Here is a 24,311-nt window from a genome sequence, read left to right on the forward strand (position 1 = left end):
CGCCCGCCGCAACGCCTTCCATGCTAACCTCAGCCACATCCTATCTGAACCTCATCTTACTCAAAGAGGTCTTGGCTACTGTTCTCAGCTTTTGAGTGGGAGATATGTATCTTGATGTCAATCTTACACTCCTAGTATTCAATAAGTAAATAACACGCATTCTCTGAACAAAAATATATATAGTAGCATATCTCTCCTAGTAACTAAGTACCATAAATTTTACCTACCGGATAAAGCCACCCGGAATTTTTCCTTCCAAAGAAGGTTAGCTAGTAGTACATAGTCTTAATACCAAATACTGACAGTAATGCTATCAATTTACTACCATGGTTCTGGAAATATCTCCGCTGGCGTGGTCCTCATTAAGGTTCTTCCAAGATTTTGTTCTCCTCAAATACGAGGGAAATAACAAATTCGGTATGACTAAATGCTTACTGCCAGTCCTAGTAGGTGTTCACCGGGTCATGGTATATACTTGATTCTACGAAGCACAGTGGAGCTTGGAAGTCATCCTGGTACCGGACTTGTTCGTTACTTTCCCACAGGCCTTTGTTCTTTCTTTCCCTTTTTGTCTTTTCTTCTTCTTCTTCTCCTTCCTCTTCTTCTTGTTTTTGGGCGATACTGTAATAATCCATTAGGTAGTATTTCTTAAATATCCAAGGTTGATATTCACTATTTTCACCGCTCAGATCAAATGTATTATATGCTACGAAAGTCGATTCAAACCAGGATTCAATCAGTTGACTGTTTGGGCTCAACTTCCTGCGCGCTTGGTGCTGGTTTGTAGAGCTCGGCCAGATTGTATCTTTTCAGCTTCTCGTAATCACTTCCGGCAACACTCATGCCGATCACGTTCTGGAAACAGGGGTCAGCCATGTGGGAAAACGTATTTAAAGAGCATGAGAGCAGTGTTAGGTGAAAAATATACCTGGATAATATCAACAAGGATAATAAGATCATAATTCTCAAGATCAACAGAATGCTCAGGTCCCACAACACTGGCTACTGTTTTGATGAGACTGTCTCTGTCGAACTTTTGGTTTCTCCTTATCGCAGGCCGGATAGCGAACTGCATTTGTGAACACTAAGGGCATGTCTGGAAATATAAAGCTCAAGGTGCTATGACATACCTTTTTGGGACCCCCACCGGAGTGAAAGTGAGGTTTTAGAATCTCACCCGCAAAAGCCTCTAAATCAACGCTGAGGGTCTTTCGGATAGATTTGACAGGCGTCATCCGTTGGATGTATCTGCTTCTCTTCCTGCTTGGGTTGGCATGCGCATCCACGCAGATCTGATGGACTAGTTTCTCGGGATCAATCGACTTATCGAATCGTATAAACGATACTGGATCAGTTTTAGTCCTAGTTGCATAATCTTTGGATAGCGCTAAAAGCATCGACGAACCACACGGAATGTCTAGCCTGATGGCCTGAAACTGACGAGGTTTAGCCGAACTAGGCTTCAGACCTTCGACTTCCTTTCTGATTTGGGCTTCAATATCATCTTCGTCCTCCGAGCCGGAGTCACCACCTTGACCCCCAGCGTCTGGCGTTTCGATGCTCTGGTGCACAGGGCATATGTCAGCTGCACAGTTGAAGAGTCCGAAAAATTGCCGCAGAGCACCGCATCTTTCTGGTCAAAGTTTCTCCCGTAGAATCGTACTAACCTGAGAGAAGAGATCAAGCACCTCTGAGATACATTTCCCTTCCTTTCCTATTTCACAACTTACAAAAACTCCCCAATCCCCACTTTCAATGCCACCGTTGCCATTTTGGTGCTTATGCCAATTACTGCCTCCCTGTAGCACACATTAGATCTCCTGACTACTGGAGCAATGTATGTAACGAAGAGAAGAAGGGAAAATTCGGAAGATCATTGGATCAAGCTCGCCGAGAGGCAAAGCAAAAGTAGGCCAACCTTTCTTCTTTTAGAGGACTGAGATGAGTTGTCCGGCATGGTCCTTTTTCCTGTTCCCGCCATTCACGGATGTAGTCCGAGTCAAATTTAGGTACTGGTGCCGTTCTTTTCCTCGCAGGGATTATTTCTAAAAAAAAGTTAAGGTTGCTGTATGTTTGCACGAGTTTGGCCAGATCAACATATCAATAATGCTAGTGTCTGATGCCGCTGTGTGGTCTTCCCTGGAAATTCTTGATTATCATTGGCATTGCGGCAACGCCGCGGGGGTGTCGAGACGTCCACATTCGGTTTAGTGGAAGAGTACCTAGGCATCATCCCATCCGTATCGGGTGGGGTGGGCTGACTGTCACGCCAGCGACTCGGAGCCTCGGGTTCGTCGGCATGGAGAACCACGGATATACCTTCCAAACAGTTATCAGGTAGATCCCGATATAGACTATCTTCCAACCATCGGCCCATTCTCCATTGCGTTGGGTCGCAAGTGTTCTTCACCGTGAACTACCCTAGGGATAGCCCAGACACTTTGTATTTCTTTTACCGCAGGCCTTAACTACATTGCAACCTTGACTATGACAGCGGTGGTTGACGGTATTGTAAGTTTGTAATTTTTGTGTACGACCTTTTATCCAACTCGGCCTGGAAGCCCTGACATCACGTTATCATGACGTATGGTCTGGTTATTTTGTTGCACGTCGAGGTGTACAGGACTGCATTCATTACTATATAACTGCCGCCCTTGTCCATGTTTTCAGGAAGAATCCAGTATCCAACAAACCATAACCAAGACCTTATCATCTACTATAACTTCCAATTTTTCTACTGAGTCCTTACAATGGCGACAGATATCGCTACAAGGGATCTTCGCAAGCCCATCGATGTCGCAGAGTACCTCTTTAGGCGACTACGTGAGGTTGGCGTTCGTGCAGTACATGGTGTTCCTGGTAAGTATCAACTCGCTGGCTTTCAACGCAATTACTGACAATATCAATTCTCACAGGGGATTACAACCTGGTGGCTTTGGATTACTTACCAAAATGCGATCTTCATTGGGTAGGAAACTGTAATGAGCTTAATGCTGGTATGTCTCCACTGAATGGCCACTGGGATTTCTGAGCATGATAAAGGAGTAGTGTATATCGCTAACGGTAGTCAAATGCAGGATACGCTGCTGATGGATATGCTCGAATCAATGGAATGGCTGCATTGGTCACCACTTTCGGTGTGGGTGAGCTATCGGCACTCAATGCTATTGCTGGTGCATACTCCGAGTTTGTACCTATTGTTCACATTGTTGGCCAACCGCATACGAAATCACAGAAGGATGGGATGCTCCTCCACCACACTTTGGGCAACGGCGACTTCAACGTCTTCACCAGAATGAGCGCCGACATCTCGTGCACTCTTGGATGCTTGAACCAAACTCATGAAGTGGCAACCCTCATTGATAACGCTATTCGCGAATGTTGGGTTCGCAGTCGACCGGTTTATATCTCTCTCCCTACTGATATGGTGACCAAGAAGATCGAGGGAGAACGGCTGGATACCCCTCTCGATCTCAGCCTGCCACTGAACGATCCCGAAAAGGAAGATTACGTTGTGGACGTGGTTCTGAAGTATCTGCACGCGGCAAAGAAACCCGTTATTCTTGTTGACGCTTGTGCTATCCGCCATCGTGTGCTTGACGAAGTTCATGAGTTTGTGGAAAAATCTGGATTGCCCACATTTGTGGCTCCAATGGGTAAAGGAGCAGTGGACGAGACTCACAAGAACTATGGCGGTGTTTACGCTGGTACTGGATCAAACCCGGGTGTTCGTGAGCAAGTTGAGTCTTCAGACTTGATTCTGAGCATCGGCGCTATCAAGTCTGATTTCAACACGACTGGATTCTCCTATCGTATTGGCCAACTCAACACCATTGACTTCCACAGTACATACGTGCGCGTCCGGTACTCCGAATATCCTGATATTAACATGAAAGGCGTTCTTCAAAAGATTGTTCAAAGAATGGGCAATCTCAATGTCGGACCAGTCTCACCGCCGTCGAACCTACTGCCAGACAGCGAGAAGGCATCAACTGAACAGGCGATTACCCACGCATGGCTCTGGCCTACAGTTGGGCAGTGGCTGAAAGAAAAGGATGTTGTTATTACGGAAACTGGTACTGCCAACTTCGGTATCTGGGACACTCGGTTCCCAGCAGGTGTTACAGCCATTAGTCAGGTTCTTTGGGGCAGTATCGGTTATTCAGTCGGAGCTTGCCAAGGAGCCGCGCTGGCCGCGAAGGAGCAGGGTCGACGGACTGTACTTTTCGTGGGTGACGGAAGTTTCCAGCTGACGCTCCAGGAAGTCAGCACCATGATCAGGAATAACCTTAACCCTATCATGTAAGTTTCGCCTTTGAGTGTCACAAGTCTCATGCCCAGCTAACATCATCCGTAGCTTTGTCATTTGCAACGAAGGATATACCATCGAACGGTATATTCATGGATGGGATGCTGTTTACAATGACATCCAGCCCTGGGACTTCTTGAACATTCCTGTGGCATTCGGCGCAAAGGACAAGTATAAAGGATACAAAGTCACGACCCGGGACGAGTTGAGGGAGCTTTTCGCAAATGAAGAGTTTGCTTCGGCACCTTGTCTACAGGTAGGTTACAACCCGTTTGCCCCTGTCTAAAATGTACCAGTGATACTAATCAAAAGTAGTTGGTTGAGCTCCACATGCCTCGCGATGATTGCCCAGCCAGTTTGAAATTGACAGCCGAATCGGCCGCTGAGCGGAACAAGTCCCTTTAATTTCTTCAAGACATACTCCGGAATAAACCAAATCTCTTTCCTTCTTTACGATTCGGGAAATCGGTTTCAGTTGGCATGCCACCATGCGTCTTTAATTTCATCATGACACGTGGTTAAGAGATTCTGTTGATTGCGATAGTTTTAATCGGTTATTTATCTGCTTTACCTCTCTTTCTTTCTTCTAAATACCTTTCTAAGTTGACACTCGAATCAATTGGATTAAACGACAATGAATTAAATGTTCTTGGAAGAGAGGGAGAAAAAGAAAAAAAAGAAAAGAAAAGAACAAGAGTCTCGGGTGTACGAAGGGGGGGGGGGGTTGGTTGAACAAGCTTTGTTCAAGTGCTGCTCAGGGAAGAAAGCGTGGCTAGCTGGACTAAGGGACCGTTGTAGGGCTGAAAGAAACGTTCAACAGTTAAAAGTGGAGAAAAGGAGGTAGTTCTGGTGAGGTGTTCTCAACCTCTCATGCGCTATAGATCCTAAACATCACTAGTTTGTCTCTAAACGAGATTGACTGAACAACATGTCTCAATCTCTTGCCTATCACATCCTCCAATGACTCGAGACAAGCTTATAGTGAGAAACTCCTTTGCGAGAAAAAAGGAACAGTAATCAAAGTTGTTTCAGAGAAGGCGGCATTTAATGGAGGACTACAGCCTTGGATTAAAAGGAGAGAAAGAAAGGCAGGTCAAAGCTAAAGAATAAGGATTAATTTAAAGCAAAATAAAATACGGGGTAGAATAAAATTAAAAATTTATAAGAAAAATAAGAAAGAGAGAGAGAGAGAAACAAGACGGGTGCTTATCGGCCACGTGATTTGGCGTCAGAAGCTCTGGCGTTTCTCTCATTAATTAAACTCCTCCCGTTAAAACATTCGGCCGGGCCTCGATTGATTGATTACCCCGACCGTGATTGAGAGCGCATTTCGACCCAAGCTGAGAAGCTACGGCAATAACTCTTTGTGGCGCCAAGATTTGACCAGCTGTCATCGACCCAGTCAGAGAGCTAACTATCGCTCTCCTCCCAGCAATTTAATATTAAGTGGCTGTGGTATGTTTTATCTCTCCCCGTCGGCCCTTCCGATTTAACCCCCCCCCCCCCTCCCCCTGCGAAGACACTAGCATGCCTACTACGATCAGGGGTTGATTAACGCATCTTTTCGAGGCTATCGCTTACTTATTCACAATTAGCTGCTTTAAGACAATAATATTTTTTTTCTTTTCCTGCCAATAAATGCTTCACCTTATTCCCATCGCGCCTTCGGAGTTCTCTGAATTGCCTCCCACGCCATCCGCGCAATCGAAGGTAAACCTCGGAATCAACAGCGCCAGTTTACTGCCTGTAACACCATTTGTGCATATTTGGCTGAAGAAACTGGATGCTGCTTAGGACATAGAGTCAAATCATTGATTGATAAACACGGAGATGTTTTATATTTGCCCAATACCATCCTTCCCCTAAAAACAAGACTTGCTCCTCGAGTATCCTCGCGCCTACAGCGAAAGCCGTTACAGAATATATATCCACCGGAACAGTGTTGAGTGTCGATGATGAGTTTCACTTCCATACCATAAAATTCCGGGATCACGTTTGTCAGGATTCAGGAAGGCGTGTGCTGGAAGAGGACCAGTCAGCTGCGGAGAATATTCGGGGTTTCTTGACTACTTGGTGTACCCTATAGCATTGGCATTTGCCAAAAGACTGATACCATGGACGGCCAACGGCAGCAACAGTATATTCCGGTTCAACCGCCTCCCTCGGCGCAGTCCTCTCAGTCGCACATACTACTGCCTCCTCCCCCTCCGAGATATCAGCCAGCACAAACTCAAGGGGTAGTTCCCCCACCACCTCCCGGACCACCCCCAGGAACAGCATACGGCGCTGCGAAGATATCTAACCCACAAGTACAAGCTCCAAACACCCTTGGATGGCAGCAGAACTGGGCGGCAAGACAAGCACTGTCCCAAGGCTATCTACCCCCTCCTCCACCTCCCCCACTGGTCCCCGCGAATCAACAACTCTACAACCGAACCCCTTTGTCAATCCCTTCTGGTGAAGGTCGTACATCTGCAACCTACGTCCCGCAGCCTGGAACTTTCGGGCCAGGTGTTGGGATACCTGCATTCGACTCGCACACTCTCCCCGCATATGAGAATCAAGGAACGTTGGTGGGCAGTGATCGACAAAGACCCCAAGTGAGCCAATTGTACGAATATCCTAGCCCAGATTCTGCATACAAACGAGATGGAACTATTCCACCTACACCGTCGGCTCGCACCATCCCTTCGGCTCTAGCAGCTAATGAAAGTGCCCACGAGCCATTACCCAATCATGGACAAACTACAGAACTTACAAAGTCATCAAGCCAGCGGCACAATAACAGCAACACCTTACCTGGTGGCATGTCGCCTGGAGAAGCTGCTGCTCAGTGGCCGCTCGAAAGGGTCTTGCTGTGGCTCGCGAAGAATGGGTTTTCCAAGGACTGGCAAGAAACTTTCAAGGCCCTCGAGCTTCAAGGAGCTGATTTTATTGAACTAGGTCATGGTTTGAATGGCCGACCGAACTTGGGTAAGCTGCATAACGTTGTATATCCTCAACTCGCGAAAGAGTGCGAAAGCAGTGGGACAGGATGGGATCAGGCTCGCGAACGGGAGGAGGGTAAACGTATGCGCAAGCTAATCCGCCAAATCCAGGAGGATGGGGGGTATGATGCCGGGATACCTATTCCGAAACAACGCGACTCGCAGACGCTACCGGGCAGTGCCCCTGAGGGTGTTCTGGAGGCTTCTCCCATGCTTACACATGAACCCTTATCTGCTGGTCCTGCGGCAAATAGTCCCAACCTCAAAACACTACAGCCTGTGTATACCCAGAGGCAAAGCGTGCAAACGCGTTCTTTTACGACGCCAATTCCTGCTAGCCATGACCACCTGTCATCAGAGCCTAACTTGAACGATGGCACAAATTGGGCTCGGTCAGACATCTCACGAGCTGCTCTGTCTAGTATCGCTGGTGACCACCGAAGGCAGAGCCCCTCTGTTTCTAGTGATGGTGGCCATTTTTTCCCCCCTGCTCGACCATATGAGGGTAGCCCCAAGAGTGGCAGCCCGGCTACACAACATGCCACTCTCGCCCATCAGGGCGCATCGTCATCCACAGATGACTTGGGGGTCCGATTCGAGCATTCTCGTGGCAACAGTTCAGACTCGACCACAGGCCGGCGATATTACGAATCAATACGACAGGACAATACTCGTCCGTCGCCTCAAGACCCCTACAACCGTCAGTTGAGTGGGGACAATCCTTCATCTTACTCAAAAGACCATAGCAATCGCCTTTTGCATTTCTTCAAAAAGAGATCGAGAACCGGAGATTCTAACCACCCATCTCCCGAGGAGCAATTTCTGGAGTCTCCCACTAGCCCTGTGAACATGCGTCAGAATGCTTCACACCTCCCTTACACTAAGCCGAATTTCAGCAGTAGCGACATGTCGCTGGTCGAACGTCCGTCGTCTTCGTCTGTTTCCGACCACGAGCGGCTCGCCTTACGAGCAAAATCTGGGCACAAAGGGAGAAAGTGGGCCTTTGCGACCATGGATGGATGGAATTATCGTTTAGTGGATATTACCGAAACGGAATCCGTGGAGATGATACGCGCCACTATCTTCCAGAACCTTGGGATATCTGATTGGACCGGTGCTCAGATATTTTTGACTGAGCTGGGGCAGACGGAGCACGATGAACCTTTGAATGACTCCTCCCTGGCTCTCTGTCGGAAGACGAAGTCGGATTCATTTGGTTCTCTGAAATTCTTTGTACGAGGATCACATACACATGCAGGTGTGAGCAGCTCTCCGCACGTTGCTGGCCTTGGGGTCTCATTTCCCGAAAGGCATACAGCCTCGCCTACAAGCGGGCAACATCAACTACACCGTAAACCACTGGATGACGAGGCTTTGAACAGGATCGCAAAACCGACTTCTCCACAAGTGGCATCACGCCAACAGCTAAGGACCCCTGCTGTTAAACTACCTACCCGTGATATATCTCAAACTTCACTTGCGGCATCCCCAGTAGATGGTGGCCAGGACGCTGGACATCTTGACCCGGAGCAGGCAGCTCGCCATGAGGAACACCAGCGGGAGGTCGAGAGGAAACAAAAGGCCTATGGGATCTCTAAAGTCTCATCGGTACCCCAACCGAGAAAGGATGCCTATGGTGAAACTGGTTATAGACGAGAAGGAGTCATTGATTTCGACTCACCTCGTATATCTCCTTACGAAGACAAAAAGGCAGAGCCTCTTGTACCGCTTCGCAAACCACCCACTGCGCCTCATGAATCCCATACTCTCACCAAGGTTAATTCTTTAAGGAAGAAAGATGCTGATCGCCCCCGCGTTCAACAACCTGTTCAGACCCATGGCCTTGGCGCGGTTCTGGCTAGTGTTGGTAGGATGACTAGTGCCATAGGAACGCCGACACCTTCAGTGTCTACGTCACAGGCTGGAACGAACACCCATGCCGACATTGAGGCTCCACCCGAAAGTCATATCGCAGGTAAGCTTGATATACATACTCTCGGCCATCGCACATGTTCCCTTTGCCCTTCACTAGCGTTCCTTAAGATGGTCATACCTAACATATATGTTAGACGAATTAAAAAGCACTTCACAATCGCCTGCGGCAGAGGACAGCCAAGAGACTCCAACCTCGCACACCAATCAATCACCTGCCAAGACTGCTGTTTCCGAGGAACCACGACCAACGGTACAGTCTCGCAAGTCTTTTGGACCCGAGTTTGACTTCGAGGAAACCAACGTTTCCTTCCAGCGCTCGCCCATACCGCAGGAGGATTCAGACGACGACGATTCAGACGATGGCCTTTTCGCAATCCCATTAGCGAATAGCAAATCGCCGACAAAGGAGAAAGATTCTGGAACTGGTTTTTCGGCTAGTCAAAAGCTATCAGCAAAGCCCTCGCTCACCGTAAACACCGAAAATAGGTTGAGAAAGGGATTGTCTGTGAGCTTCAGATCACCTAGTGCCACGCGTGAAACTTTTGCGGGCTCAAGCGGTGATCCAGATCCTAGAACAGGGTCGGTCTCCGATATGACCGCTTCGCCTGAGGAAGAGAAGCCCCCCCGGAGGGATTCATTCGCTCGAGGCGATATCTGGGCAAGCAGACCTCCCGTAGAAGGCGTTATTGAGTACCTGGACGACTTCTTCCCCAATATTGATCTCGATGCGCCTTATCTAGATGGACAAGGCGCATCCCCTCCCTCGTCACCAGCGAGCAGAGTTGCCGCCGAAAGTGAGCTGAGCCAAAAGGAAAGGCCGCAGCCCCCTCCTAATCCTAGTGAATCGACATTAGGCTTGAGTGAGCCGACGATCAAACCACAAGAGGCTAATATTGTTGCTCGACGCAACGTCAACCGCTCCGGCGGGCTTACCCGAATGAAGTCAATCCGTGAAGTTGCCAGGGGCGCCAACCAAGCAAGCAGGAATCGAAGTGTCACATCCTCTACAGGAAATCAAAAATCTGGTGATATCCTCCGGCGTAAAAGTACGAAGATGTTTGGAGCAAGGATTATGCAAATTAGCCCTAAACCAGGAAGCCGGCTCAGCCAACTCGATCCTATCCCTCAAAACAATGCCCCTTCTACAACTGTACCCCAAAGACAGCCAACCTTCCGCATCATTCGCGGTCAGCTTATTGGCAAAGGCACATACGGCCGAGTGTATCTGGGCATGAACGCAGATAATGGTGAAGTCTTGGCTGTCAAGCAGGTGGAAATCAATCCTAGAATCGCTGGACAAGACAAGGATAAGATGAAGGATATGGTAGCTGCTATGGATCAGGAGATCGACACGATGCAACACCTCGAACATCCCAATATAGTACAGTATCTTGGGTGTGAGCGGGGAGAGTTGTCTATCTCAATCTATCTCGAGTATATTTCTGGTGGCTCCATCGGCAGCTGTCTCCGCAAACATGGTAAATTCGAGGAAAGTGTCGTGAAATCACTTACACAACAAACCTTGAGCGGACTGGCCTATCTTCATGATCAGGGAATCCTACATCGTGACTTAAAAGCAGACAATATTCTTCTGGATTTGGATGGGACGTGTAAGATCTCTGATTTTGGCATTTCTAAGAAGTCGGACAACATCTATGGAAATGACTCGACAAATTCCATGCAAGGATCAGTATTCTGGATGGCGCCAGAAGTTATCCAATCTCAAGGCCAGGGCTACAGTGCCAAGGTGGACATTTGGTCACTTGGTTGTGTAGTACTGGAAATGTTCGCAGGCCGACGGCCATGGAGCAGGGAAGAGGCCATTGGTGCTATATTCAAGCTTGGAAGCCTAAGTCAAGCGCCTCCGATTCCCGAGGATGTATCCATGAACATTAGTCCAGCGGCGCTTGCTTTCATGTATGACTGCTTTACTATGTAAGTGCTTCCTGCTGTGACCCCGACCTTTGCATGAATGGACAAGCGTACTGACACAAGACTCATTTAGTGATTCACTCGATCGCCCGACTGCTGAAACTCTGCTCACCCGTCACCCTTTCTGCGAACCAGATCCGAAGTACAACTTCCTCGATACCGAACTCTACGCAAAGATCCGTCATGTTCTCTAGATTATATCTCTATCTGAAGCATCGTCATTGAGCGCGTATATATCTTTTTTCGGCTATACTGTTCTTTGCTGATCATACCCAATTCAGTATTCCTTTACAACGTTGTGTGTATATACTTGCAAGAACCATAATGCAACCTCTCTAATTGGAATGGTGATCTGCCCATTGAATTATGATATCCAGGCTTCTCCTCATGATGGCTGGCTTGGTACTACTTGACGCATAATCTAGAAAGAACGAGAATATGTTCTGGCGAAAGGCATCGTCTAGGCTTGATATCGACGTCTGCCACCATGAACGACGTGGTTTCTTTAACAAACATACTATAGGCTCTAGAGAACAGGGCGATGGTACCATCATGTACAGTGTTAGGTATAGACATTGCGACAATATGGACATGGCATTAAGAGGTTTTTGTATATACATTCAGCAACTTGATATCTATCCAAAAAGATAAGCCAGCTACCGACTCCTAGACTCAAGGCTGCCGCTCCTGCTCCTGCTCGTATCTTCATCGTCTGCATCGGAGATACCAACTCGGAAGATACTCTCACACCACTCTGCGAAAGTGTCCACATCCCATACGGCATCCTCGCGACCCTTGCCCTTGGTACTCACGAAATGTCCCTTGCTCTTCTCCGACGACATGTACTTGTCGAAGAATTCTTCGTAGATCTGGATAACGCGTTCCTGGACGGCACCCACTAATGTTTCCTTCATACGGACATCGTCGAGGTAGTCGCTGAGGATCGTCCGGAGATTCGGGACTTCTTTCTCGATGTTTCGACATGTGGGATAGATGAGCTCTCCGCGCTGCAGATTCCGGGTATCGACGAACTTGGCCGGGAGGGAGGCCGTCATTGTGGTGGCGTATCCGCTGATGAAATCGTTGATCACTGTTCTGAGGCGTCCGTCCAACTCCACCTTTGCGTCTAGCATGTTTTCTACGACTCGGGGTAGTAGGCCGTGGCCGACGAGGCGCATCAGGTTACGGGGGTTGAAGAGACCGCCTCTTTCTCGTAGTTCCCAGAACGTGTTTGTGACGCCTGAGAAGTCGAATGAGACTTCAGGGGCAACGTATTCAATGTCAAAGGCGACGATTTGTTGTTTTAAGATGAGCATGTGGCTCATCAGAAACAGTTGGCTGTCTGTGACGGATTTGCTGGCGATCAGGGAGCTTGCGTAGTGGAGAGAGATGTTGGTTTGGTGGACTATTTGATGCGCTAAATCATCAAATACAGTGGACTATGAACAGATTGTCAGCATACCCAGAATATCTAATTGACAAGGTGAGTTGGGGCCTTTGTACATTCACAAGGCGGTAGATCCTGCTCAAAAGCCAGATGGCTTTCCGTAATGTAGGGTACCAGTTGCTGGGCGAGACCTGCGACTCAAAGTCCCACTTTGAGTCTTGTTCTAAAGGAGAGTCTACGCCGTCATCGGGCTGCTTTGCGGGCTTGGGGAGATTTGCGAGAGCATCGGCAGCCGTAACTTTCCTGCCCGAAATTTGCCCGTCCGTAACTGATATGGAAGCCTGTCTGTTGCGCGCAGGGTAATCAAGGTCATCGGGGCGAGGCTTGTAGCGTTCAATTTCGTCGCGAAGGAAGGCCTGGGCGCGGAAAACTAGCCGAGTCTGAACGTCCTCCAGCACAGGTTGAATCAATGTAGAGAAGTCAAGTTGATTGACGTCTGTGGGCTCGGTCTCTTCCTCCTGGTCGAAAAGGTAACGGGTTTGAAGAAGAGCACAAAGTTGGCAGAGTTTGATGATTTTATCTTCGTGTATGATTCTTGGTTGAAGATGGTCGTAAAGAGGCTCACATATTGTTTCCAGAAAGTCGTATAAGCCTCCCTGTCCGTGAAACCATTCGCCCCACAGGTCAAATTCGTCCAGACATACACCGCGGATATAGCTGATACTACCACGAGCGAAAGCAACTAGATCCGTCGACGTACTTGGGGCCTGCGCAATCTCATTGAGTTTCTTGCGCACTAGTGGCACAATCAATTTCCCACGGATAGCTGCGTAATTGGCATGGAGTTCATTGAGAAGACTTTGATATTCAGCTTCCGTCCCTTGCTCGGGATCTAGTGGGGGAACTGCTCTCTTTTGGATCTCCAGACCGATCTGCTTTAACTCGGGCGCGCCAACTCTGAACTTCGCATAAAGCAGAGCAGACATAGTAGTATCATTGAGCTGTTTATCTGCTATCTTTTTTGAGACATTCAAATATATGTCGCGCAGTGCAGAAACAAAGTGTCCACGAATGAGCGTGAGGGCACGTGTCATCAGGAGTCTATACCTGGAACGATATACACCGGCCTCTTTTTGATCGGCCTGTGAGAGACATATTAGCCAATTTACCGATCAAACACGCCCATAAAGCACCGACATGTATTTCCATATAGTCCAAGCATTCGTCAAGCCGTCTTAACATGTCGGAGAAGTCCTGACCGCGAACCGTATTACCAGCTCCCGGAGCGTTAAGTTTCCTTGAAGCGGGATCCAGGAAGTCATAGTATTGGAGGTTATCTTGGATATCCGTAGCTAGCTCTGAGTCACGTTTCTGAGCAGAGAGGAGCCCTTCGCACTGGTTCTGAAAATTGGACGTCTGCGATTCTACTGCTTTAAAATCTTTGGACAGGTTTGATAGGAGGTCGAGGGTTGATGAGGAATCAGACAGCAGCGTATCGAGGTGTGACTTCGACATCTGCAGTTCATGAAGGCAGGCTCTAATTACAAGATGTGTCAGGCTTCAGGATATCCTAAGTTCCTCCCAATGGCTTCGCGGCATGGCGCTTACTGGTACTCATCGTAGCTACTCTCGAGCAAGCTGTCTTCCAACTCATTGTACCATTGGGTAAACTCAAGTTCATTATGAATGTCTCCAATCGAATCCAAGCCATCTGGAACTGCCTCAGCTTCCTCGGTCTCCTTGGCTGTCAACTCTAGAGGCGGACGGGACGGGACAGTTTGCCGACGAGATCGCCGTCCCGCATTCTCTTGACGCATTGTGAGGTCCAAAGCGAAGGGTAAAGGGATAAATACAGGATCGCGCCTATACCTCTATAGGGGAGCACACACTCCCATAATTAAACTCGTGTGGGAACTTGACAAAGAGGAACCAATTGGTCGCCGTGTGATCTCCGTGTCCGCTTCGAGGCGCTATTCTGCCGCCGCATTCCGCTTCCGCTACTTGACGCAACAAATAAACCAATTGGAGGCTTCTGATAAAACCTGACCAAAAGCATACTTTTATACATTCTCTCAAAAAAAGATATGTGCGCTTATTGAGGGAAGCGTCAACACATCATGTGGATATCTCGAGCGCGACAGCCCGTGACAAATCTTGTCACCGTCTCACGTCGCCTGCCTCGGACTACGCCTGTCGTCATTCCTTGGAGAAGAGGTTATGCCAGTAATGGCCTTAATGCATCGGAACAGTCTGGGTCTTCTTCACGTTGGCTTAAGACTTCTTTAGGCCTTGCGGGAACAGGCGCTGCTGCTTTTCTCGTCTACACCTATGCGACGCTCGATAAGAATCTGGCCGGAAGTCAAGTAGACTCGAAGGCTCATGCTCGCTACCAGGCCACAGAGCAACTAGACTCGCAGTATGTTCAACACAAAAGAAGCTTAAAAAGTCCCGGTGTATATGTATGGGGAACAAATTCCTACCGTGTTGTGGACCCCAACTCTAAGGAGACTGTCATCAAAACCCCTCGGAGAATTCGTTATTTTGACGGCCAGGTGCTACGAGACCTTAAGCTTTCTGACAAGTCTGGTGCAGCGATTGCAGAAAATGGCGACCTCATTCAGTGGGGTAAAGGCTATTCAGAGTCCGACTTTAAGCCCACAAAGACCTTGACAGGGAAGAATTTGACTTCGCTGTGCATGTCAAACGACCGAATACTCGCATTATCGTCAGACGGCAGTGTTTATTCTCTTCCAATTGCCAAGGATGATCAGCAGTCCGGCCGAAAACTTAAAGAAAGCTCCTGGGTACCTTTCTGGTCTGGAAAATCCGGAGTAAGTTACCGGTTGCTGCAACCTAGCTTAAAGTTGGGTGAGAAGGTCACTATGCTCCGCGGTGGATTGGAGCATGCCCTTCTTTTAACGAATCATGGTCGCGTCTTCTCTGTCGCTTCTTCTACAGAAAGCTATCCATCTTTTGGACAGCTTGGCATCCCAGGGTTGACTTGGGTAACCCGACCTAAAGGGCCAGTCGACATGTGTCATGAGATTGAGGCATTCAAGGGCACCAAGATCACACAAATCGCTACCGGAGACTACCATTCTCTGGCTCTAAGTAAGGATGGTAGCTTGTTTACTTTTGGCGATAATTCCTTCGGGCAGTTGGGTATGTTGTTTGACGCCGCACTACCTTTTAGTGACACACCTACCTCTGTGCCCATCAAAACCCTTTACAGGGGAAATATGTGGTTCCCCAAGGTAACGGGAATTGCAGCCGGGGGTGCCAACAGTTTTTTCACTGTGGATGCACAACGAATCGTTGGTCCTGGTGAAAACCCTTCCGCTGTCCGCGATTTGGACCGCATTACGGCTGATACCTGGACATGTGGAAGAGGAATTTGGGGCGCTCTTGGTAATGGAAAATGGACTCACATGCAAGACGCTCCCACCAAGGTCAAGTCCTTGAGCGGTTTATTTGAGTATGACGAACGGAAGAAGCAATTGACACCTATTCATCTTCGCGATTTATCGGTGGGGACGACGCACGTATCAGCGGTAATGGATAACGATGCTCATATCGATTCATCACCTAGCAATTCTTTGAACGATGACACCAACTTTGGTTTCGATGTGCTCTTTTGGGGAGGAAACGAGCATTTTCAACTTGGCACGGGCAGGAGAAGCAACCAATCCAAGCCAACTCATATCAACGCGCCTCCGGAAGTTAAAGGAAAACTTGCTGAGCAGGAGGCACGGCTTCAGGTCATGCCTCGTCACAAGGGAAAGATTGGCTCCCGCACAGTGAATATGGAGCAGCGCGTGGAGTGCGGGAGACACATCTCTGCAATCTACTCTTCTGTATAATCTGTCTCAGAATGTTTTGTATTCCTGGTTGTACTATGACTGCCATCATTACCAAATTAAATAGTGACTACTGTACATTATTACACCTAATGAAATCGACGAAAACATTTATCCAAAAAGGGAAAAGTAACCCAAGCAAACAGGACAAACATATGCTTAGTTGATGCGCGGAAGGCGCTTGGACCACCGCTTATCCCAAAAATTTCCAGCGCAAAAGGCTGGATAAGAACTTCTCTCTTCCAACCACTTAATACCCTCCAACAATAACATTATGCCTCGCGAGAACCAAAAAAGAGGTCGCCGGGCGGCCGAAAAGGCTGAGAAAGATGCCGCGAAAAGGAAGCGCGAAGAAGCCCCCGAAGATTCACTACCAAAACGGTGGAAACCCTCGACAGACGAGTTAGACGAAATCAATCAAGGAGCCGACTACATACCTTTCGACGAGAACTACAATGAGAACAATGATGGAAACTACGATGAGAATCACAGTGCTGCGCCTGCGGGTGATATGCCCTTCTATGGTCTTCTCGATCCCGAGGAACAGGAATATTTCTCTCGAGCGAACGAGGTGTTGGAATTGAACCAATTCCAGGATGCAGATGAGCGCAGAATATTCGTCGACAGTGTCTATAAAGAAGCCGATGGAAAGGAGTTGAAAATCGCATGCAGTCAGGGATGCTCACGCCTCATGGAGAAACTGATATCGATGTCCGATATGCGCCAAATCCACAGGCTGTTTAACAAATTTATCAGCCACTTCCTGAATCTTGTACAGCATCGTTTTGCTAGTCATTGCTGCGAGACCCTCTTTATCAATGCCGCACCCGGTGTAATGCAGAAAGTCTCGAAGTCGAAGAGTGACAAGATGGATGTAGACGAGGAAGAAGGAGAGGAGCCCGAGCCTGAACTGTCGTTGGCGGAGATGTTCATCAAGGTGGTCGAAGAATTGGAGGGCAACTGGGGTTACCTACTGACAGAACGGTTCGCGTCGCATACAATCAGAGTTTTGCTTCTTGTGCTTGCGGGAGAGCCCGTGGACGTTTCAGCGAACGACTCGGTTGTTGCAAGCCGTAAGAAAGAGAAATTGGGCCTACTCCAGGGAGAGACACAGGATGGGGATGCTTCTGCGCAAAAAAGAAGCGTACCGGATGTGTTCGAGGCTACTCTGAAGAAGATTATGAAGGATATGGTCTCCGTACTTGATGATACGTATTTGAGAGCACTTGCGACTCATCCAGTTGGAAATCCGGTACTTCAAGTCTTAGTGTCTCTCGAGCTCTCGCACTTCGGAAAATCGAGTGCCAAGGATCCAAATTCTATCACAAGACGACTAATTCCGGATGAGAGCTTTGAGGAGGGCTCTGAGACCACAACGTTTGTGCGTGGATTACTCTATGACCCAGTAGGCTCTCGGTTACTCGAAACAATTGTGCGCTGTATGCCCGGAAAGGCATTCAAGGGTCTTTACAAGAATTTCTTCCGCGACCAAATAACTTCACTTGCCCGCAATATCACCGCCGGGTATGTTGTGCTTCGAGTACTGGAGAGACTCGGAAAGGATGATCTCCAACAAGCCTTGGAGCGAATTGTTCCTCAGATCCCTAGTCTTCTCGAGCGGTCTAGGATGGTCGTTCCCAAAGTGCTTATTGAGCGATGTTTAGTCCGTGGAGTTGACACAGCACCCCTCGCTCGGGCACTGGAGGAAGCCTACGATAAAGACCCTGCTCGGAGACTGGAACAAATTCTGCGACTTGAGAACACAGCCCAAGAGGAATCTGAAGAGTCAGAGCAGAAACCCAAGGCGGCCAATGTTGCTCCAAGCCAATCATCAACAGGAGAAAAGCTCCATGGTTCGCTACTTGCACAGACAATGCTCACTGCTCCTGGACCGATAAGCGGGCTTGTTTATTCGAGTCTGTTAGCGCAATCTTCAGAGTCACTCGTTAAGATCGCCAAGGATCCTACTGCATCTCGCGTCCTACAGCAAGCTCTTACAGTTCCGACATCTACCGCTCAATTCCGTCGACAGTTTGCTCCACGCTTCACCAGTCATTTGCAGGAGCTTGCCCTCGATAGCAGCGGATCCCATGTGGTAGATGCACTCTGGCCTGCGACCAAGGACATTTTCTTTATCAAGGAGCGAATGGCACAGGAGTTGACCCAGCATGAAATGACGCTTCGGGACTCCTTCGTCGGCCGTGCTGTCTGGAGGAACTGGGCGATGGATCTCTACAAGCGACGACGGGGCGAATGGGCTGTGAAAGCCAAAGGTATTGATACCAACAATGGCTCCGGAGAGAGACCCAAGTCTAGGATAGAACTCGCACGGGCTAAGTTTGCTGCAAAGGCAGAGGAGGATGCGAAGAAAGGTGCGCAGAAGGGCGTAGCTGCCTAGTTTCGAGCGTGTTCAATTGGGTATAGCGAACTTTCGGCAAGAAAAGTCATGTATGTACATAAGGGTCACGGGATTGGGTATGTGGATATCAAAAGCACGCAATTTATACAGGTCGCATTAGTGTGAATTCAATATCGCAAATGATCGGCACAAGTGCCGAAGAACATCATGATCAATAACAAAAACAACGTATTTCGAAGGCCCCAGAACATAGCAGGAATCGTGGTTTTTGTCTATTGATGGGAATAGAGTTGTCTTATTATACTCGACCAGACATCTGCCTGATTTGCAAGGCAGCGCCTGTTTTTGTTTAACCAAACACGTGCGGGGTATCAAATGGAACGATAAGCAATTCTTTCTCTTCCCCACCATCGTAAAGAAGACCCTAAATGCTTCTAAATCTCTTTTCGCTCGGGGAGCCGAATCTAAGGACCGTTACAGAGCCACCATTGGCCTCTGGAACCATGATGTCAGACTCTCCGGGTCTGTCGCCATCCATTTCTCCAGCGGATCCGCAACGGTGCCGGTGACAGAATGGGTCCTCCGATCGTAATTTCTATGAATGACCTCGGACCTTTTTGAATATTCCAACCATTGTCAATTTTGGTGTACATATCCTTTCCCATATATTATATCACAGTATATATTATTCTAAAACTACAATCAGTCATAGATGGCTGTTTCCTCCCCGTCCCGCCGCGCGGAAGAAGTGCGAAGTGTGAGTCAGAATGCGCTTGCTACTTTCTGGAGAGAATTCCACAAGCTTCTGAGAGGAACTGCTTCCAGTGCTAATAGATATGTATTCTCTTAGCTTCTAAGTGCGGTCGAAGACCTCCTGATTCCCTTCATCCAGTCTGCAGATCAAGATCCCCTAGGGCAGAAGGCATTGGAAAATGGCGTTAATGGAACCAACGGCACTCATAACAACCTTGAACCATCGAGTACCTCGTTAGTGGATCACAAGAAACCGGAGGAACTTCAGAAAATTCTTCAATTGGAATTGCCAGAGCAAGGAACGGGGCAAGATGGTCTGGTCGAGGCCCTGCAGAAGGTCTTGCGATACTCCGTCAACACTTGGCACCAGGGCTTCCTTGACAAGCTGTATGCATCCACCAATGCCCCGGGTGTGGCCTCTGAGCTCATCTTGGCCGCCTTGAACACAAACGTCCACGTTTACCAGGTCTCACCCGCTTTAACGGTTATTGAGAAGTTCACCGGCAAACAGCTGGCTTCGCTGTTTGGGCTTAATGGTCCACGAGCGGGAGGTATATCGGTACAAGGTGGTTCTGCCTCGAACACAACATCAATTGTCATTGCGCGAAACAATCTTTTCCCTGCTACAAAAAAAGACGGAAATGGAGATTACCGTTTCGTGCTATTCACAAGCGCCCATGGTCATTACAGCATTGAGAAGGCAGCACAGATGCTAGGACTCGGAAGTAGCTCAGTTTGGTCTGTACCTATCGATAAGCAAGGACGCATGATTCCAGCGGAGTTGGAGAACCTAGTCCGAAAGGCTCTGAGGGAGAACCGTACCCCGTTCTACGTCAATGCGACAGCGGGAACAACCGTTATGGGATCTTTCGACCCGTTTGACGAAATTGCCGCCATCTGCAAGAAATACAATTTGTGGTTCCATGTTGACGGCTCCTGGGGTGGCTCGTTTGCCTTCTCCAAACGCCAGCGACAGAAACTCGCCGGGGCAGAGAAGGCAGACAGCATTGCAATCAACCCTCACAAAATGCTCGGTGTGCCGGTGACCTGTTCGTTCCTTCTTGCAGCTGATCTGCGTCGCTTCCATCGCGCAAACACCCTTCCTGCTGGGTACCTCTTCCACAACGAAGACACCGAGCTTCCCGAAGCCAACGGCTGTAATGGTACCATCGAGTCCGAACTCGGTGTTGACTCGCCCGAAGTCTGGGACCTGGCAGATCTGACCCTCCAGTGCGGTCGTCGCGCCGATTCCCTCAAGCTCTTCCTCGGCTGGACTTACTACGGGACGGCAGGGTACGAGAAGCAGATTGACACTGCCTGCGACACTGCGGCGCATCTTGCAACTCTTGTCGCTGAGAACCCGAACTTCATCCTCGTCAGCGAAAACCCTCCTCCATGCCTCCAGGTCTGCTTTTATTACGCTCCCGGCGGACAATTCCTCCATCCTCGTGGTGTCGTCTCGGACGAGGCCGAGCGCGGCAAAGCCAACAGCAAGGTCACCGAGCAGGTGACGCATGCGATCGTGAGCAAGGGCTTCATGGTTGATTTTGCGCCACCCAGCGGTGATGAGGATGCCGTCGGGAATGGCAAGTTCTTCCGTTGCGTAGTTAATGTGCAGACTACAAAGGAAACCGTCGAGGCGCTTCTGCGGGCAATTGAAGAGGTTGGTCCGGGTATACTTGAGAACATGAAGGTGCAGAATGCTCCAAAGAACTTTAACAGACCGGGGGAAAGTGGCCACGGTCCAGTTGTTCATCACCCTTGAACTCTCATTTTCTTAAGCTGATACTGGAACAACTAAATCATACGTAACGAGCTGAAAACAGCTCTCCGGGCAGGACTCTTTCAACAGGATCTTGTACGTTTGGTTGTCAGGGTTACCCAAAAGCACTATATAACATCCCTTTCATAGATTTTCCTATTTTCGAGTAAATACTACAATGAATGATTAACGCCGCTGTGCTAAAACATTATTAGGTACACTAGATTCATATCAACATATCTCATGCAAGCTAAATTTTAAGCATAACTATCAGTTCCCACAATGATTGACGAATGTAATGTCGCTAAATCTAACTATTAATTTCAACTCGCCTCTCCAGAACACTTCTCCCCTCCGCTTCGGAGAGAGTTTCGATGTTCAATTCACCAAGGACAACCCTTGCGCTTTCGTTGTCCTTGAACAGCCTCTTCTCTACGTCCCACAGTCCTAGCGGTGCCGTTTCCTGCTGATCACTGTCCTGTGATGCAGACCCATTCTCTGCTGCTTTCGGCCCACTGATACTCAATCCGAGAAGGGTGAGGCCCTCATTAAGCTTCCTAAGCACATTCGCCGAGCTGCCAACCTGAGCCGCCGGGCCAAGGGCCACATCAATGACATTGCAGAGATGCTCAACATCGCTTATCAGCTGCGTTGCCCCTGCAGCGGAGAACATATTCCTCGTAAGAACATTATTCCAGATGTAGGTTTGGATAGAGAGAAGCACTTGGCGGACAATACGACGTAAGGGTGCGATGCCCAAGGTGCGAGAAAGGAAGGAGATCTCGCTGGATAGAGTACGCATCGTGGGCGCAAGATCCGAAGTAGGGGGCAAAGGAGAAGCCAAACTAGCAGAAATGGTTGCCCACGTCGAAACGCGAGAGTAGGGTTTAAGGGCGGTGCGCATGTTTGAAGTCAAAGTTGATGTGATGATGGATTCGGACCGGAGCCTCAGGCGGCGATATGCGGATGCTGTCTCATCGAACAGGGCGCCCTCAGAGGCCTCTCCATGTTCGTTACCGTTCGCCACAGCTTGAGACGTCCGCGAGGCAACGTCCGCAACAGACATCGAGCCAGCCACATTCTTGCCGCCGTCCTTATTCTGTCGGACTCGTTCTTGAAGTTCAGACCAAAGCTCAACGAAGAATACTTCGTTACTCCAGTCTTCCATTTTCTTCTCAAGATATTCGGCGCTTCCGAAAACTCTGGAGAGCCGTTCTAGCCCTGCAACACCCTCCACACTAGTTCCATCAGCACCTTGCACTGTGCGACCAATCGTCGACGTCATTGCAAGGTAGGCTTCCAGCGCTGAATGCAGGCGTTCGTGGAACTGGTCAAATATTGTGATCTGGATATCAATAAGAAAGCGTAACTTCTGGCTGAATGACGACAGAGGCTGGTAACGCTCGGTTATTGTCTCAAGAAGATCATTGACACGGATTGCAGCTTTAGTAGGTTTTGTCGCTGAACGATCGACACCGTCATAATCGATATGACCGCTATCCGGCGCATCTACAATTTCCTTATACCGTGCCAAGGCAAAATCTTTCTCAACCTGAAGCCAACGCTCAAACCACCCTTGTTCGGTCAGTACCTCCCACGTCATGCCCTTCCAGTTATCATCAGTATAAGGATCTGGTAGGTAATTCCACGATTCACGGATCTCGTTGTCGAAATTCATCAACTCGTGGACGAAGTGACTCAACAACTGCGGGTGGCTTGAGATTTGGGGCAAATATGAGGTTATCTTATGTCTCAGAATTGGCAAAAGAGCCGTAATGTAGGCATGTGAGGCGTTGTAAAAATTCCACTCCAGATCGGATCCGACAGCCTGTGCCTTTTCATCGAAGATAGGCTGCAACGTCGAAGCAAAAAACCCGCCGAAATTGTTAAGGAGGTCCGTCAGATGAGCAAGGAAATATTCCGGCTGGAAGCTCAGTTAGAACGGCATCCCTACAACTATCAGATGGCAATCCTTACCTTGTCAAGCCGGTTGGTTGGCCTGTCCCCGCTGAAGTGGTATTTGAAACGAAGCTCCAGTGGATGTACCATCACTTCCAGCGGTAGCAAGATTGGAGGCTTGAGAGGCTCTTCTTTCGAAGTGTCACGGCTGTGAAGTTCACTAGCATAGATATGTTAGCGTACCAAGTAAAAAAGTAGTGGCCTATACGTACGGTGTCTGAAGGTCGAGGAGCAACTCCACATATTCTCTCCACTGTGCTCTTAGGTTATCCGGAAAATATAGGTCCTTCGACGGCCACTTCATCTCCTCCAATGTTCCTAGTAGCCGCTTAGTGAAGTCGGTTTTCATGTGATCTCTCAACGCAGATGCTAGCTTTCCGACATAGTCGATTAGGTGAGGGGCAGCCCCTTCTGCTGCAGGCTGAGCTTCTTTCAAGGATTGGACGATGGTCCTTAGCCGGGTGTATGGCTTGATGGCCGATTTGGGTGAAGACTGTATGCTTGTTAAGGCTTTCTTGCTGTATATCGTCTTAGCGGCCCATGCTCTGTTTCGACGCGATCACTGCTTTAAATACCTCAATTCCTCCGCTTCCTTGAGCAAGGACACATATCCCTTTGACAGCTCCAGCTTGCGCAGCTTTTCTATACTCGCTTCAAATCGTTTTGCCGCTTCATCGCTCGCATCTGACCTCGTGAGGGCTTTCAACCGCCTATCGATATCCGCCTGGTGCTCATTGAACGCCTCGGCACGCTTTCGAGTGGCTTCGGCATGGTCGCTAGAGGCCTTTGTCGCTTTCGATAGTGCTTCCTGTGCTTCTGCTAACTATGTCAAGGCCATCAGATAATTATCTGATTAGGTCATGTAATGATGGACATAAGTGAGACAATAATACCTGCTTTCGTTGGAGCTCATGCTGGGAGCGAAGGCTAGACAGCAATGAGTCAAGGCTTTCGAAATCGGCCGACACCTGAATCTTGTCGTTTAGGTAATCTTCGACCCTTGTTCGTTCATGCGGCGATAGCGTGGATGTTGGAGTCGCCATTGTCAGGTAGTGTTGGAGAGGGGAATGA

General features: G+C 48.8%; 8 protein-coding genes across 8 annotated transcripts; 5 read left to right on the plus strand and 3 right to left on the minus strand.

Annotated features, from left to right (window-relative positions):
• Nucleotides 1–732: 732 nt before the first annotated feature.
• Nucleotides 733–1,957, minus strand: ABOM_010050 (THUMP domain-containing protein; the record flags this gene model as incomplete). Its single annotated transcript, XM_022537178.1, has 4 exons — nucleotides 733–855; nucleotides 929–1,069; nucleotides 1,131–1,562; nucleotides 1,919–1,957. 4 exons carry the CDS (start codon nucleotides 1,955–1,957, stop codon nucleotides 733–735), a joined length of 735 nt encoding a protein of 244 aa, XP_022385112.1.
• Nucleotides 1,958–2,744: 787 nt separating this feature from the next.
• On the plus strand, nucleotides 2,745–4,714 carry ABOM_010051 (alpha-keto acid decarboxylase family protein; the record flags this gene model as incomplete). Its single annotated transcript, XM_022537179.1, has 5 exons — nucleotides 2,745–2,859; nucleotides 2,916–2,996; nucleotides 3,078–4,302; nucleotides 4,358–4,565; nucleotides 4,625–4,714. Coding segments are annotated over 5 exons (1,719 nt in total), but the record flags the coding sequence as incomplete, so codon positions are not given.
• Nucleotides 4,715–6,423: 1,709 nt separating this feature from the next.
• bck1 (putative MAP kinase kinase kinase (Bck1)) lies at nucleotides 6,424–11,357 on the plus strand (the record flags this gene model as incomplete). The annotated part of the gene is made up of 3 exons (XM_022537180.1): nucleotides 6,424–9,271; nucleotides 9,366–11,166; nucleotides 11,237–11,357. 3 exons carry the CDS (start codon nucleotides 6,424–6,426, stop codon nucleotides 11,355–11,357), a joined length of 4,770 nt encoding a protein of 1,589 aa, XP_022385114.1.
• Nucleotides 11,358–11,819: 462 nt separating this feature from the next.
• On the minus strand, nucleotides 11,820–14,367 carry ABOM_010053 (Golgi transport complex subunit COG3; the record flags this gene model as incomplete). Its single annotated transcript, XM_022537181.1, has 4 exons — nucleotides 11,820–12,602; nucleotides 12,667–13,692; nucleotides 13,748–14,087; nucleotides 14,159–14,367. 4 exons carry the CDS (start codon nucleotides 14,365–14,367, stop codon nucleotides 11,820–11,822), a joined length of 2,358 nt encoding a protein of 785 aa, XP_022385113.1.
• Nucleotides 14,368–14,667: 300 nt separating this feature from the next.
• On the plus strand, nucleotides 14,668–16,410 carry ABOM_010054 (RCC1 domain-containing protein; the record flags this gene model as incomplete). Its single annotated transcript, XM_022537182.1, has 1 exon — nucleotides 14,668–16,410. One exon carries the CDS (start codon nucleotides 14,668–14,670, stop codon nucleotides 16,408–16,410), a length of 1,743 nt encoding a protein of 580 aa, XP_022385108.1.
• Nucleotides 16,411–16,681: 271 nt separating this feature from the next.
• Nucleotides 16,682–18,805, plus strand: nop9 (RNA-binding RNA processing protein NOP9; the record flags this gene model as incomplete). The annotated part of the gene is made up of 1 exon (XM_022537183.1): nucleotides 16,682–18,805. One exon carries the CDS (start codon nucleotides 16,682–16,684, stop codon nucleotides 18,803–18,805), a length of 2,124 nt encoding a protein of 707 aa, XP_022385107.1.
• Nucleotides 18,806–19,478: 673 nt separating this feature from the next.
• ABOM_010056 (pyridoxal phosphate-dependent decarboxylase family protein) lies at nucleotides 19,479–21,284 on the plus strand (the record flags this gene model as incomplete). The annotated part of the gene is made up of 2 exons (XM_022537184.1): nucleotides 19,479–19,523; nucleotides 19,617–21,284. The coding sequence occupies 2 exons, from the start codon at nucleotides 19,479–19,481 to the stop codon at nucleotides 21,282–21,284; spliced, it is 1,713 nt and encodes a 570-aa protein (XP_022385110.1).
• A 307-nt stretch (nucleotides 21,285–21,591) lies between these two features.
• Nucleotides 21,592–24,283, minus strand: ABOM_010057 (RINT-1 family protein; the record flags this gene model as incomplete). The annotated part of the gene is made up of 5 exons (XM_022537185.1): nucleotides 21,592–23,205; nucleotides 23,259–23,400; nucleotides 23,453–23,758; nucleotides 23,816–24,063; nucleotides 24,134–24,283. The coding sequence occupies 5 exons, from the start codon at nucleotides 24,281–24,283 to the stop codon at nucleotides 21,592–21,594; spliced, it is 2,460 nt and encodes an 819-aa protein (XP_022385109.1).
• Between the last annotated feature and the right edge of the window lie 28 nt (nucleotides 24,284–24,311).

Source organism: Aspergillus bombycis, assembly GCF_001792695.1.
Source record: "Aspergillus bombycis strain NRRL26010 chromosome Unknown contig00113, whole genome shotgun sequence".
Classification (NCBI taxonomy): Eukaryota; Fungi; Ascomycota; class Eurotiomycetes; order Eurotiales; family Aspergillaceae; genus Aspergillus; species Aspergillus bombycis.